Source organism: Hibiscus syriacus, unplaced genomic scaffold, assembly GCF_006381635.1.
Source record: "Hibiscus syriacus cultivar Baekdansim isolate YM2019G1 unplaced genomic scaffold, ASM638163v2 tig00110183_pilon, whole genome shotgun sequence".
NCBI lineage: Eukaryota > Viridiplantae > Streptophyta > Magnoliopsida > Malvales > Malvaceae > Hibiscus > Hibiscus syriacus.
Genome location: NW_024062614.1, coordinates 268,653 through 281,366, shown reverse-complemented (window position 1 = coordinate 281,366; position 12,714 = coordinate 268,653). Strand labels below are relative to the sequence as shown.

The following is a 12,714-nucleotide window of genomic DNA, read 5'->3' as shown; positions in this document are numbered from 1 at the left end:
TTTAGTTCCTTAAATACGCCATTTACTAACAAAATATGTCCATAAAATCTCCCATTTCATTAATGGATATATATGTTTAAAATGTTTTTAAGGTTTGGTTGGTTTTCTCACTCGATTTATAACCATGTACGGGTTTCCTTGTTTCATGAGGATGATGCATGGTCTTTTTCAATTTAAACAAAATCCAAAGCAAAGCAATCCAGTCATGCATCTCTCCTGACACGGGAGCCTCAGCCTTCAACCTCTGAACTTACGCCCATTTTCGTACCCTTTATGGTTTTCTTATTAATAGCCATCTAACAAGTGAAGCATGAGAATTTAAAAGAGCCAAAAGGGGAGTTTTCGTTACAATGGCTATTCAAGCACAGTTGCATAGTGAAAATATGGGTTTGCCTTGGTCCATGTGCGGTCTTCAGGATTGGGAGTTAAACCCAGTACCTGCTCTAATTCCTTCCTTTGAAGTTGATACTTGTTTCAGTCTTCAAGACCCTTTTGGATACACCATTCCTTTTCATCTGCAACAAAACGCTCAAAATTTGGGTTCTTCGTCTTTTTCTTCTTTGGATGCTCATCTGGAGATGCAAAGAAAGGAACTTGATAGCGTTCTTCAATGGCAGGCAATAATTTCCTTATTTTTTCCGTTATAAATTTAGAGAAAATCGCCTCAGTGACCAAAAAAAAGTTATAATATACGATTTTAACTAACTTTTTTTGGATTTGCCAAAATGACCAACAAAATCGCAACGCGAAATAAAAATCGCAACGCGATCCCCAGAATCGCAAATCAGTTTCCAGAATCGCAAATCAGTTTCCAAAATCGCAACGCGATTCTTGAAAATCGCGATGCGATAGTACAAATTCGCATTGCGATTTTCCAAAATCGCAACGCGAATATGAAAATCGCAACGCGAACACATAAATCGCAACGCGTATCCGTAAATCGCAACGTGTATCCGTAAATCGCAACGCGTATGGGTAAATCGCAATGCGTATCCGTATATCGCAACGCGTATCCGTAAATCGCAACGATAATACATAAAATCGCAACGCGTATCCGTAAATCGCAACGCGATATTTAAAGCGCCATTATAATCGCTACGCGTATTTTATTTTCAAATTACAAAAAGAATATTAAGACAAAATCCCGTAATCGCAACTCATAACCTAAAACCTAAAATCACAACTCAGTCCCATCTCCATCTCTCACTCTCTACGGCGAAGAAATCCGTCCCCATCTCCGAAGATTTCCGTCCCCATCTCCGGCGAAATCCCTCACAACCATTCACGGTCAGAAATCCCTCACAATATTCAGAAATGGAAAATCAACCTCCGAGGGTTAGTTTTTTAATTATTTTTATTTTGAAATGTTTGCATTATTGTAGGTTTTTCATATTGAAACTGATGATAAGTTTACTGGTCATTTCAATAATAGATTAACCATTTCACTTAGATTTCATTTCGCGTTACGATTCTGTCGTTGCGATTTTCATTTCGCGTTGCTATTCTCTCGTTGCGATTTTCAAGTTAGTATTTGTCTTTGTCTTTGTTCTGTCTTTTGGTTGAAGTAATGCAATCCATTCAAGTTTCAATTTGCAGAAGAGTCGCAACGAGATAAATGAAAATCGCAACGAGAGAATGACTGTCGCAACGAGAGAATCGCAACGCGAAATGAAAATCGCAACGAGAGAATCGCAACGCGAAACCAAAATCGCATTGCGATTTTCATTTCGCGTTGCGATTCTCTCGTTGCGATTTTCATTTCGCGTTGCGATTCTCTCGTTGCGATTGTCATCTCGCGTTGCGATTCTCTCGTTGCGATTTTCATTTCAACCAAAAGACAAAACAGTGTTGCAAATTTTAGTTTCAAGAATAAACTACTACTTTTTATGTTTATTGTTTTGGTATATCTTCACAGTGTAGTTTTTGGTATATCTAACTTGGTATGTTTATTGTTTTTGTAGAAATTTTTTTCGGCTCAATTGACCTTGAGAAATAAAGTCAGCCTGGCCACTACAATTGCAAAGAAGCTTTCACCTGCTCAAAGACAATTGTTTGAGGAAACCTGCTTCGGGCCATGGCTGAGAGTACAGCATCCGGGTGGAGATGCTAATTTGACCCATTTGTGGCTTCAGACCATGACATCAAATCTACCCGACAGTATACAACGTGGTGAGGAAGAGATATGGTTTCATTTTCCACCAGCGTATACTTGCTTTGGGCGGAAGGAGTTCTGCTTAATCACTGGTCTACGATTCGGACACGATGATGTAGGCCGGTACACTCGTCATATCGCCCGCCCATCATGGTTATCCCGGGTTTTTCCGGATGAGTCAATGGAGAAGCCGAACCTACATGTCGACGACCTGAAGAAATTATTTAATAAGAAAGCTGGTTTCACTCGGATGGAAGACGTCGATGTTGTCCGAGTATGCCTTCTACTACTTGTGTATGCCGGCTTTTTAGGCAGAGAGGCCAGACAACCTATTCATCGGGAGCTAATAATATTGGTAGAGGACCTGAATGCATGGAATCTGTTTCCGTGGGGTTCGTATATATGGAAAGCTACCTGGACTAAGTTGTCGTCTGCCTTTGATGACCGCAAAAGTTTGCGGGGCGATGGGTCCAAATACACTTTGTCAGGCTTTGTTTGGGCCTTTAAGGTAAGAATTTCTATATAATGTTTCTAAAATTATAATTAATTATTTAACAATTACTAATTTTGTTATTATATTGTTTGTAGATTTGGATATTCGAGGCTTTCCCCAGCATGCGTACATATGCAATAAAAACGTCAAATGATATTCCCAGGGCTATTTCCTGGAAGAGGAAAACTCTGTTGGATTGGGAAGACTTAATACCATATGCCACAATAAATAATGTAAGTTAACACAAATACTTTCATATAATATATAAACAAGTTATTAATAGTAGACGTTTAACTTTGTTTGAGTTTTTATATTTTAGGAGGCCAACATTCCATTACAAAGACTGTCACCCACGGAGGAAGAGCTTGCCACTGATTGGTGGCAAGCTAGTCAGAGTTTTTTTGATGGCACGGATGATGAGCAGCATCCACTTCCTCCAATTCGAGAGCCATCACCTCACCTAGAGCCATCACCCGATCGTGACGACTATACACCTCTAGAACGAGAGCCATCACCTATCCCGTCACATCATCGAGCCTCTTCTCCACCATCACCTCATGATAGGCGACCGGCAAAGATGCCACGACTCCTATCTCCCTGTTCTCCACCTCCACCTCAACGGGATGAGTCAAGGGAGTTACGTGATGAGGTCAATGCCTTGCGTGAGGAGATCGGTACTCTACGCGATAACGATGGTGCATGGCGTGTGGAGGTGTCAACTTTACGTGGTGAGGTTGCCGCTCTACGTGAGATGATAGTATCGTTGCAGAATGAGGTTCATACTCTACGCAACGAGGTAAGTTTAAGATTTTCCATATTTAACTTAATGATAAATTTACTCGTAATTTCACTTAGATTAGCCATTTCACTTAGATTGCTTAGTAAATTTGTTCGGTTGCTGCCAATTCTGCTAAACTGTGTATTCTTTAACACTGTGAAATAGTATTTGTCTTTGTTTTGTCTTTTGGTTGAAAGTAAATTTGTTCGGTTGCTGCCAATTCTGCTAAACTGTGTATTCTTTAACACTGTGAAATATATTTGTCTTTGTTTTGTCTTTTGGTTGAAAGTAAATTTGTTCGGTTGCTGCCAATTCTGCTAAACTGTGTATTCTTTAACACTGTGAAATAGTATTTGTCTTTGTTTTGTCTTTTGGTTGAAAGTAAATTTGTTCGGTTGCTGCCAATTCTGCTAAACTGTGTATTCTTTAACACTGTGAAATAGTATTTGTCTTTGTTTTGTCTTTTGGTTGAAAGTAAATTTATCCATTCAAGTTTCAATTTGCAGAAGAATTTATAGTTTACTTTCGCAACACGAAACTTAAAATCGCAACGCGAAACCAAAATCGCAACGCGAAATGAAAATCGCAACGACAGAATCGCAACGCGAAACCAAAATCGCAACGACAAGATCGCAACGCGAAACCAAAATCGCATTGCGATTTTCATTTCGCGTTGCGATTCTTTCGTTGCGATTTTCATTTCGCATTGCGATTCTGTCGTTGCGATTTTCATTTCGCGTTGCGATTTTGGTTTCGCGTTGCGATTTTAAGTTTCGTGTTGCGAAAGTAAACTATTTCTTCTTCTGCAAATTGAAACTTGAATGGATTGCATTACTTCAACCAATAGACAAATCAAAGACAAATACTAACTTCAGGGTATTAGTTTGAAACATATTTTTCTTTGTTATCTGATGCATTTTGTGAACTATGATAGAATAATGACTTGGGTGAATACAATGCAAGTTTGAAACATATTTGTCTTTGTTTTCACTGTTTAAATATCATGTCTGTTTATTTACTGATTTTTGTATTTAATTATTTAGCGGCCCGATAGAGTGGATGCTTTACGTCGGGTTATGCTTGCACGACGGAGTTCACGCATCAGACAGCGTGCACGTGCTATTAAGTCTCCGTACACCCCAATAGTGCGAAGACACCGCAAGAAGAAGCCCGACTCGCCTGTCATCCCTCAAGAGTCCACTCCTATCGTTGAAGAGGCCCCCCATATCATTCCTCGAGAGTCCCCTCCCACCGTTCAAGAGGCAACTGTCATCGTTGAAGAGGTCCCTCCCACCATTCCAGAGCCCGATTCACATGGGGTAATATATCGAAGTATTGAGAAACCCCCACCGGTTCCGGACATGATGGATGAGAGTTGGCTCTCGTATGAGTTACCGGCCAGTACCATACCGGTATCTGAAGAGGAGAGGGAACAACTACCGGACACAATTTTGGATAACACCCTTTGGGCTAAGACCGCAGTTGATTTTTATCTACATGAGCGGAGCAAGGGGTGTTTCACTGACATATGCAAGCTCACCGATGATATCTTTTTGTTGCTTGAACGGCCTTGGTGGGGCGTATTATTAGGGGTCGAAGACAATGGCTATTTCGATGGGGGGGTAAGTCTTATATTTTTCTTATATTTCAATTTGATTAATTTTTTTTTTAAATTTATGTAAGTCACTAATATATGTCTTTTTTTGTAAAACAGCATATCGATGCGTGGGTGACACGTCTTCTAATAATAAGAAAACTTAAGAAAAATAAAAATATACGATATACAATAATGCCGACGTCTTTTCACGCCGTTCACTTGAAGAATGCACGAGATGAATCATTTGATTTGGGCAATGGACAAGCTAAACTTTATCCTGCATGGTGGGAGGTCGATAAGGTTAGTATTTATTTTAGATTGAGTTTAAAGGTTTTATGAAATAAGTGCGCATATGAATGAATTATTACTTATGATTGCAGGTGTTTATCCCTGTTTTGGAACGTAAACATTGGATTCTCGTCGAGCTTCAGCTCCCATCCCTTAAGACAATAGTGTATGACAGCATGATAAATTACATATCATTGGCTGATTTAAGAGATGTTATTAAGGGATGGAGCTCTCATTTGGCTAAATTCTTGGATGCGATCAATTATTGGACTCGTTCTGGAAACAAGAAGCCAAAGAAGCTCAATATTACAGTTATTAGAGACGAGACCGCGCCACAACAAACGAGCGGAGCCAGAGGAGATTGTGGTCCTCTCGTATGCTTGGCGTTGGAGCGTTTGACGACGGGAAGCATCAAGTATCTACCTCCCACCGATAGAGATAAAGCTGCAGTAGGCTTGTGGTTTCGGCATTATATGGCTAAATCGATATATACGAGACGCTGCCTACCTGCATCCGCGTTATAAAAATGTCCATAAACAATTGGTAAGTTTATATACTTATAAATGAAAATGTTTGGTTAAGTAATTAGAATTCAATAATTTGCGTAGAAAGTGTTGTTTGAACAAATGTTTGGTTTCTGCAGGTTAATCTCAGAAGTGAACTGCGTGAAAATGATGTCGAGCTGCAAAAGTTGATTCAATAGTTTAATTGATTGTTTTTTGATTGTTTAATTGATTTGTAAAAGTTGATTCAATTTTGATTGTTTAATTGATTTGTAAAAGATGATTTGTAAAAGTTGATTTGTGTAATTGATGCGAACATAATTCTTATTTGTGCTTGTTTAATTGATTGAAATGTAATGGTTGATTTTGTTGATTTCAATCTGCATTATGTTGAAGGCAAAAATGACTATCGCAATGCGAAATGAAAATCGCAATGCGAAATGAAAATCGCAACGAGAGAATCGCAATGCGAAATGAAAATCGCAATGCGGAAATGAAAATCGCAATGCGTTTATAATTTCGCATTGCGATTATCTCGTTGCGATTTTCATTTCGCATTGCGATTTTCATTTCGCATTGCGATTCTTTCGTTGCGATTTTCATTTCGCATTGCGATTTTCATTTCGCATTGCGATTTTCATTTCGTATTGCGATTTTAATTTCGCATTGCGATTTTCATTTCGCATTGCGATTCTCTCGTTGCGATTTTCATTTCGCATTGCGATTTTCATTTCGCATTGCGATTCTCTCGTTGCGATTTTCATTTCGCATTGCGATTTTCATTTCGCATTGCGATTCTCTCGTTGCGATTTTCATTTCCGCATTGCGATTTTCATGTTGGGATTTTCATTTCGCGTTGCGATTGTATTTTCCGTGTTGCGATAGTCAAATGCATGCCTAATAGTGATAACAACTGAATAACAAGAGTTGGTTAAGTCAAATGGTTGGCCTGAGTCATTAATTCAACTGAAAATGTTAAAAGTTCACACATAAAATCCACATAATACAACGTTTGCATATGAGCTTTTGATGGCAACGTTTACATAATACACATAAAATGTTAAATGTTAAAACGTTTACATAATACAACTGAATAACAACGTTTACATAATACAAAGTTCACACCATATGAGCTTTGGATTTTGATGAGGATCCATATTTTGGTAGAGGAAAAGATGATTTTGATGGCACTGGTGATCCACATGTCAACCTTGTATGACCACTTTCCTTGCACCGACTACATGTCGATCTCTTCTTCTCTTCACCCTTAGACGGTATACGATCGTGACTTTTTGGTCGGCCAGGTAGCCTTCTGTCCATGGCTGGTGGCAAAACTGTTTGTAAGTCATCTGGTATGTCCCACTCAGAAGGATGTGGAATAGGGTAGACAATCTCGGCATAAGTCTGTCGATAAACTTCTGTAGTGTAGCAATCCATAGCGTATGCGCTTGAATCATCTTGGTTTAAATGAAGAGCAACTTTTATAACATGGCCACACGGATAACCAGATGTTTGCCATTTCATACAACTACACGTCTTTGCATTTAGATCGACTAGCCCATTTAAGTTATTATCCAGTACTTGAAACAAAGTGTTTGAACATGGTTCAACTCTCCATGACGTTGACTTCACAACACGTTTCGTTATCTTTTTTTTCAGTCCATGGTGTAACACGATGTTCCAATGTTCCTGTAAATTTAAATAAACAATACTTAGTAAAATATAAATATGATAAGTTACGAATTCAAAGAAATAATACCTGCATGGTTTCTTTTCTTGTAGTACCACTGTTGAATAGAGGCTCGAAAAACTCCATTAACATAGTAATGGGTAATTTCCGGGAATGACGACTTAGAGCGTTGATTGATTCTGCACTATTAGACGTCATGAAACCATATCTTGCTCCAAGTTGATGTACTCTTGACCATCTTTCAAACCCGACATCTTCTAGTGTTTGAGCACACTGAGGCAAAACACGTCTTAAACAATTTATATGCTTATTGAAATCCACTTCCCGATAAGCTTTTACAGCCTTCCAGTATGTCCATTTGTGCTTTTTTATACCAGCAGACCTTGATTTTAGATTTCTATACAAATGAACACCACAAAGTCCATGAAAAGCATCTGGGAAACACCTTCTAACAGCGTTGTCAATTGAGTTTGCCCTATCGGATATGATTGTCAGATTGCTAATAGGACCTATGCAATCCCTAAGATGCCCCATAAACCATGTCCATGAATCAGAGGTTTCAGATTTGCCAACCCCGTAAGCTATTGGCAATATCCCATTGTTAGCATCCATGGCTACTGCTAATAAGTTTACTCCAAGGTATCGACCTTTCAAATGTGCTCCGTCAACTATAATAACTGGGCGCATGCAAGTAATAAACGAACGAATCTACAAAATAATATACACAAGAAATATAATCATTTAAATGTGAAATGCATGTAACTAACAAAAATGAGTCAACAAAATTATATTGATTTACTAACCGTAGCACCAATGGCGATAAACAGCAACTCAAAGCGTCCATCTCTATCTGTTTTGATATGAGTTACCGACCCAGGATTTTTCAGCTTTAAATTGTGACAATAAGCCGGCAGTTGGGCAAACGATGCTTCTGGCGACCCCCTCAACAATTCCAAGGCATAACATTTGGCTCTCCAAGCTTGAGAATATGATATACTAATCTTGAACCGAGCATTCATGTCAGTCATAATTTCATGTCCCCGATATACCCTGCCATTCAAAAACATTAACTCAGCCAGAAAACCACCCAACACCTTTTTGTTTGCCTGTCTATGGTGAGGAAAAACTTGGGTTCTTGAACATGTATGTTTATCAATAAAAGTCCTAACTTGAAACATTTTGCAATCTTTATTCTCTTTGCAATCATACGCCACGTACAGTTTTTGTCAATCATACACCTTGTTTCGAAACGATCTTTGCTTGATTTGTTAACTTTTAGTTGATAGCCATCTTCCACACATTTCGTATATAAAGCTATCTTCAAGTCTTCCTTTGTATCAAAACAATCATCTTTCTTGATACGAATAACTTTGTGTAACAATCAACTGCTTTCTTTATCAACTCTTCTTCCGGTATCTGAAGTAATTCTGGCATATTCCAGTTATACGCCCGTGGCATTTTCTTTTCTTCGGGGACTTTTTCTTCTTCTTTTCTTCTTCAGGATTATATGAATTACAGAATGGATGTTCAACATGTTCATTCACAGTCGTAACTTCCTCCTCATTATCATCAACATTACATTCTTCGGCAACGGCTGTTTCATCATCAAAATTCGGGTATTGACCAATATCAATATCATTACACGCATGGTCTGTTTCTTCTTCTGAAACATCATCAAAATCCGTGTATTGACCAATATCAAAGTCCGGATATTGACCAAGACCAAATTTCGAATACTGACTAGTACTCACAATTTTTTCTGTTGGCTCATCATCGTCTAACTGGTCAATACGAAAACCGGAATTTGGTGCTGAAAGTTGATTGGGATTTGGATTAGAGAAAGGTTGTGGGTTTTGAGAAAAACTTAGTTGATTACTACCCGCTACTGACCCAACAATACTACTTCTAGGTTCAACAACATACAATGTAACATCATCTTGTGAAACACTAATGTAAGCAATGAATCGTTCAACATCTTCATTGTCGGTTAACAAATAAACTTTACCATTTCTCTGATAAGATAGCCTAAATCCACTTAGGGGCTCTAAATTCAATTTATTTGAAACACGTAGCATTAGAGTTTCATAAGTTAACTTTTGTAAAGACAATTTTAGTTGAAGATTTATGGGTAAAGGCATATATTGTAAAACACCATTAACATTATCCCATGACCCTCCAAAACACAAATCTATCCAAACATGATCAACATTAGATGATTTCATGGTTGTAACTAAACAAACGAGATGCGAAACTAAGACCTGTTGCCGGATGGGGAAGGATGTCGTTGGATATAGGAACGGATGTCGCCGGAGAGAGTGATAGATGGAGATGGAATGAGTTGCGATTTAGGGATTTAGTTTATGATTTCAGTGTTATATACCCAAAATTTCAGTGTTGTGATTTACAGATTCTCGTTGCGATTTACGGATTATCGTTGCGATTTACAGATTCTCGTTGCGATTTACGGATTATCGTTGCGATTTACGGATACGCGTTGCGATTTACGGATTATCGTTGCGATTTACGGATACGCGTTGCGATTTACGGATTATCGTTGCGATTTACGGATACGCGTTGCGATTTACGGATACGCATTGCGATTTACGGATACGCGTTGCGATTTACGGATACACGTTGCGGTTTACGGATACGCGTTGCGATTTACGGATACGCGTTGCGATATACGGATACGCATTGCGATTTACCCATACGCGTTGCGATTTACGGATACACGTTGCGATTTACGGATACGCGTTGCGATTTATGTGTTCGCGTTGCGATTTTCATATTCGCGTTGCGATTATGGAAAATCGCAATGCGAATTTGTACTATCGCATCGCGATTTTCAAGAATCGCGTTGCGATTCTGGAAACTGATTTGCGATTCTGGGGATCGCGTTGCGATTTTTATTTCGCGTTGCGATTTTGTTGGTCATTTTGGCAAATCCAAAAAAAGTTGGTTAAAATCGTATATTATAACTTTTTTTTGGTCACTGAGGCGATTTTCTCATAAATTTATCTCCATTTGTAATTGTTTACTTTTTTTAAACTGAGAATTATCCTTTTTGTAACGTTCTCTCATGGGCGGAGAAAACCAGAATGAGAGGCTAATATCTACTTTACGAGAGCAAAGAAAGCAACAATTGGCCATCTTGCTAAACCGTATGGAATCAAAGGCCTTGTATTTGATGAGACGAAAAGAAGATGAATTGGCCGGAGCAACAAAGAAAAGAAGAGAGCTGGAAGCCTCACTGAGGAAAGTGGAAATGGAGAGCGACTCATGGCGAAGACTTGCGAAAGCAAATGAAACAACGCTTACGGATCTAAGCAACACACTGCAACAAGTGAATGAGAGCCAAGTCAGGGCCCCAAACACAGCACAAGACGCTGAATCCATTTTCAGTGCCTCGTTTGATCGAGAAGAAACGAGCAACGATAATAAGATGGTCTGCAAGCACTGCAGCACCGGGAGCTCGTGCGTTGTGTTTCTACCATGCAGACACCTTTGCTCGTGCCACTCCTGTGAACCTTTCCTTCGCTCTTGTCCTGTCTGTAAATCTATAAAGGAAGCAAGCATCAATGTCTTTTGGGTCTAACAAGACGAGTCGGAAATCAAAGTTAACTGAGTTTTTGGAACACGCTGCTTTGAGCTGATAGTGTTTCATTTGTATTGGTTCTGTGAGAATCCGAGAATGCTGCGTCTTTCTGCCTTTTTGGGTTAATCAACATTTTCCTGATCTGGATTGTATCGTTAAACATGATACGTTGTACAAATTGGTTTCGTTTAACTGGAAAAAGATTCCAATGCCAAACCTTTTTTTATCCATTGAAATGACACTTGTAAGCTTTTACTATCCGACTCGGCTCTCTAAACTGTAGATCCTGAGACTTCTTTCGTAGAAACTGATTTGGAGCTGCCGACAACTGCAAAACAACATCAAACTTTTCCTCTTCTACTTCTATCAAATTCTACCATATACATTAACATAAGCGCATACGTACAAGCATAACTCATTCCTTAAATAGATTATACCTTCAAAATTATAAATAAATTTTTTGGACGATTAAATTCCTATTTACGCTTGGTTATTTTTAAATTTATTTGTATTACGTTCGTTAGAATTTAAAAAGATTGTGTATTGATGGAAAATTATGTTGCAAGGGCACAACTAATTTCTAACTAAAACATAAAGATTAATATGATAACATATTCCTAACATACTTCCTGCTCTCTAGATCATCGAGAATGACAGAATCTAATGTACTTTCTACTAGTTGATAAACTTGAGTACCCTTCCTGCTAAGAGAAGACATACTAATAACTAATACATTCCAACACTCCTCTTCCTTGTTCACCGAAACAAATTTTATTCATTCTTCAATTCATCAGGAGAAAATACTTTTAGTTTTTCTCCTAGTCTATTAAAGAAGGCTGCAGATAAAGATTTTGTCAGTATATCTACAACTTGATCAATTGCTGGAACATAGTTAACTTTTATTGATCAGTCTGCCACTTTCTCCCTTACAAAGCTTAAATCTAACTCTACATGTTTCATCTTTGCGTGATGAACTGAATTCTCAACATGTGCAATTGCACTCGTATTATCACACTATATGTCTCAGTAAAGAAGGAGGTTTTATACTAAGTTCCATAAGAAGAGACTCAATCCACATTGCTTCGCACATAACATTAGCTGAACTTCTGAATTCAGCTTCTGCAGAGGAACGAGACACTAGATTTTGTTTCTGCGAGCTTCAAACAATTGGATTGTCACCAAGAAACATAGTTAGCAAAGACGAGGCTCGGAACAACAACCCATGAGGCATTGTTCCTTTGAGATACCTTGGAATTCGTCGATCCGCCTTCCAATACTTGTCTAATGGGTTATGCATAAATTTCCTAACCTTATTAACAGCAAAATAAATATCATGCCTTATGTTACAGATATGTTGAAGAGTGCCTACAACTTGTCTGTACAAAGAAATATCAGAAAAGTGATCTCCATCGTTGTGAGATGAGTAATAGTTACCATCGGTGTTGGAGTTGGTGTTGCATCTAACATGTTCATTAACTCGAACTCAATTTAAGCTCAAACTCGAACTCAAATATGAATCTTAAGTACATAAAAATCTTATATTGTATTTTTTTTTAAACCAACACATAAATTTAATATTATTAATAATTTAATTTTTTGAAAAATAGAATTTTAATAT

The 12,714-nt window shown here is 38.2% G+C and overlaps 1 protein-coding gene across 1 annotated transcript; it reads left to right on the top strand.

Annotated features, from left to right (window-relative positions):
* The first annotated feature begins 338 nt into the window (after positions 1-338).
* On the top strand, positions 339-11,140 carry LOC120217075 (probable BOI-related E3 ubiquitin-protein ligase 3). Its single transcript, XM_039214294.1, has 2 exons — positions 339-617; positions 10,599-11,140. Exons 1-2 carry the CDS (start codon positions 351-353, stop codon positions 11,094-11,096), a joined length of 765 nt encoding a protein of 254 aa, XP_039070225.1. The 5' UTR covers positions 339-350; the 3' UTR covers positions 11,097-11,140.
* The last annotated feature ends 1,574 nt before the right edge of the window (positions 11,141-12,714 follow it).

Excerpts from the sequence above, each read along its gene's own strand:
- LOC120217075 (XM_039214294.1), top strand. The coding sequence starts at position 351 with ATGGCTATTCAAGCACAGTTGCATAGTGAAAATATGGGTTTGCCTTGG. Across the intron at positions 618-10,598 it reads ATAGCGTTCTTCAATGGCAG|AATGAGAGGCTAATATCTAC; the intron begins GCAATAATTTCC and ends GGAGAAAACCAG.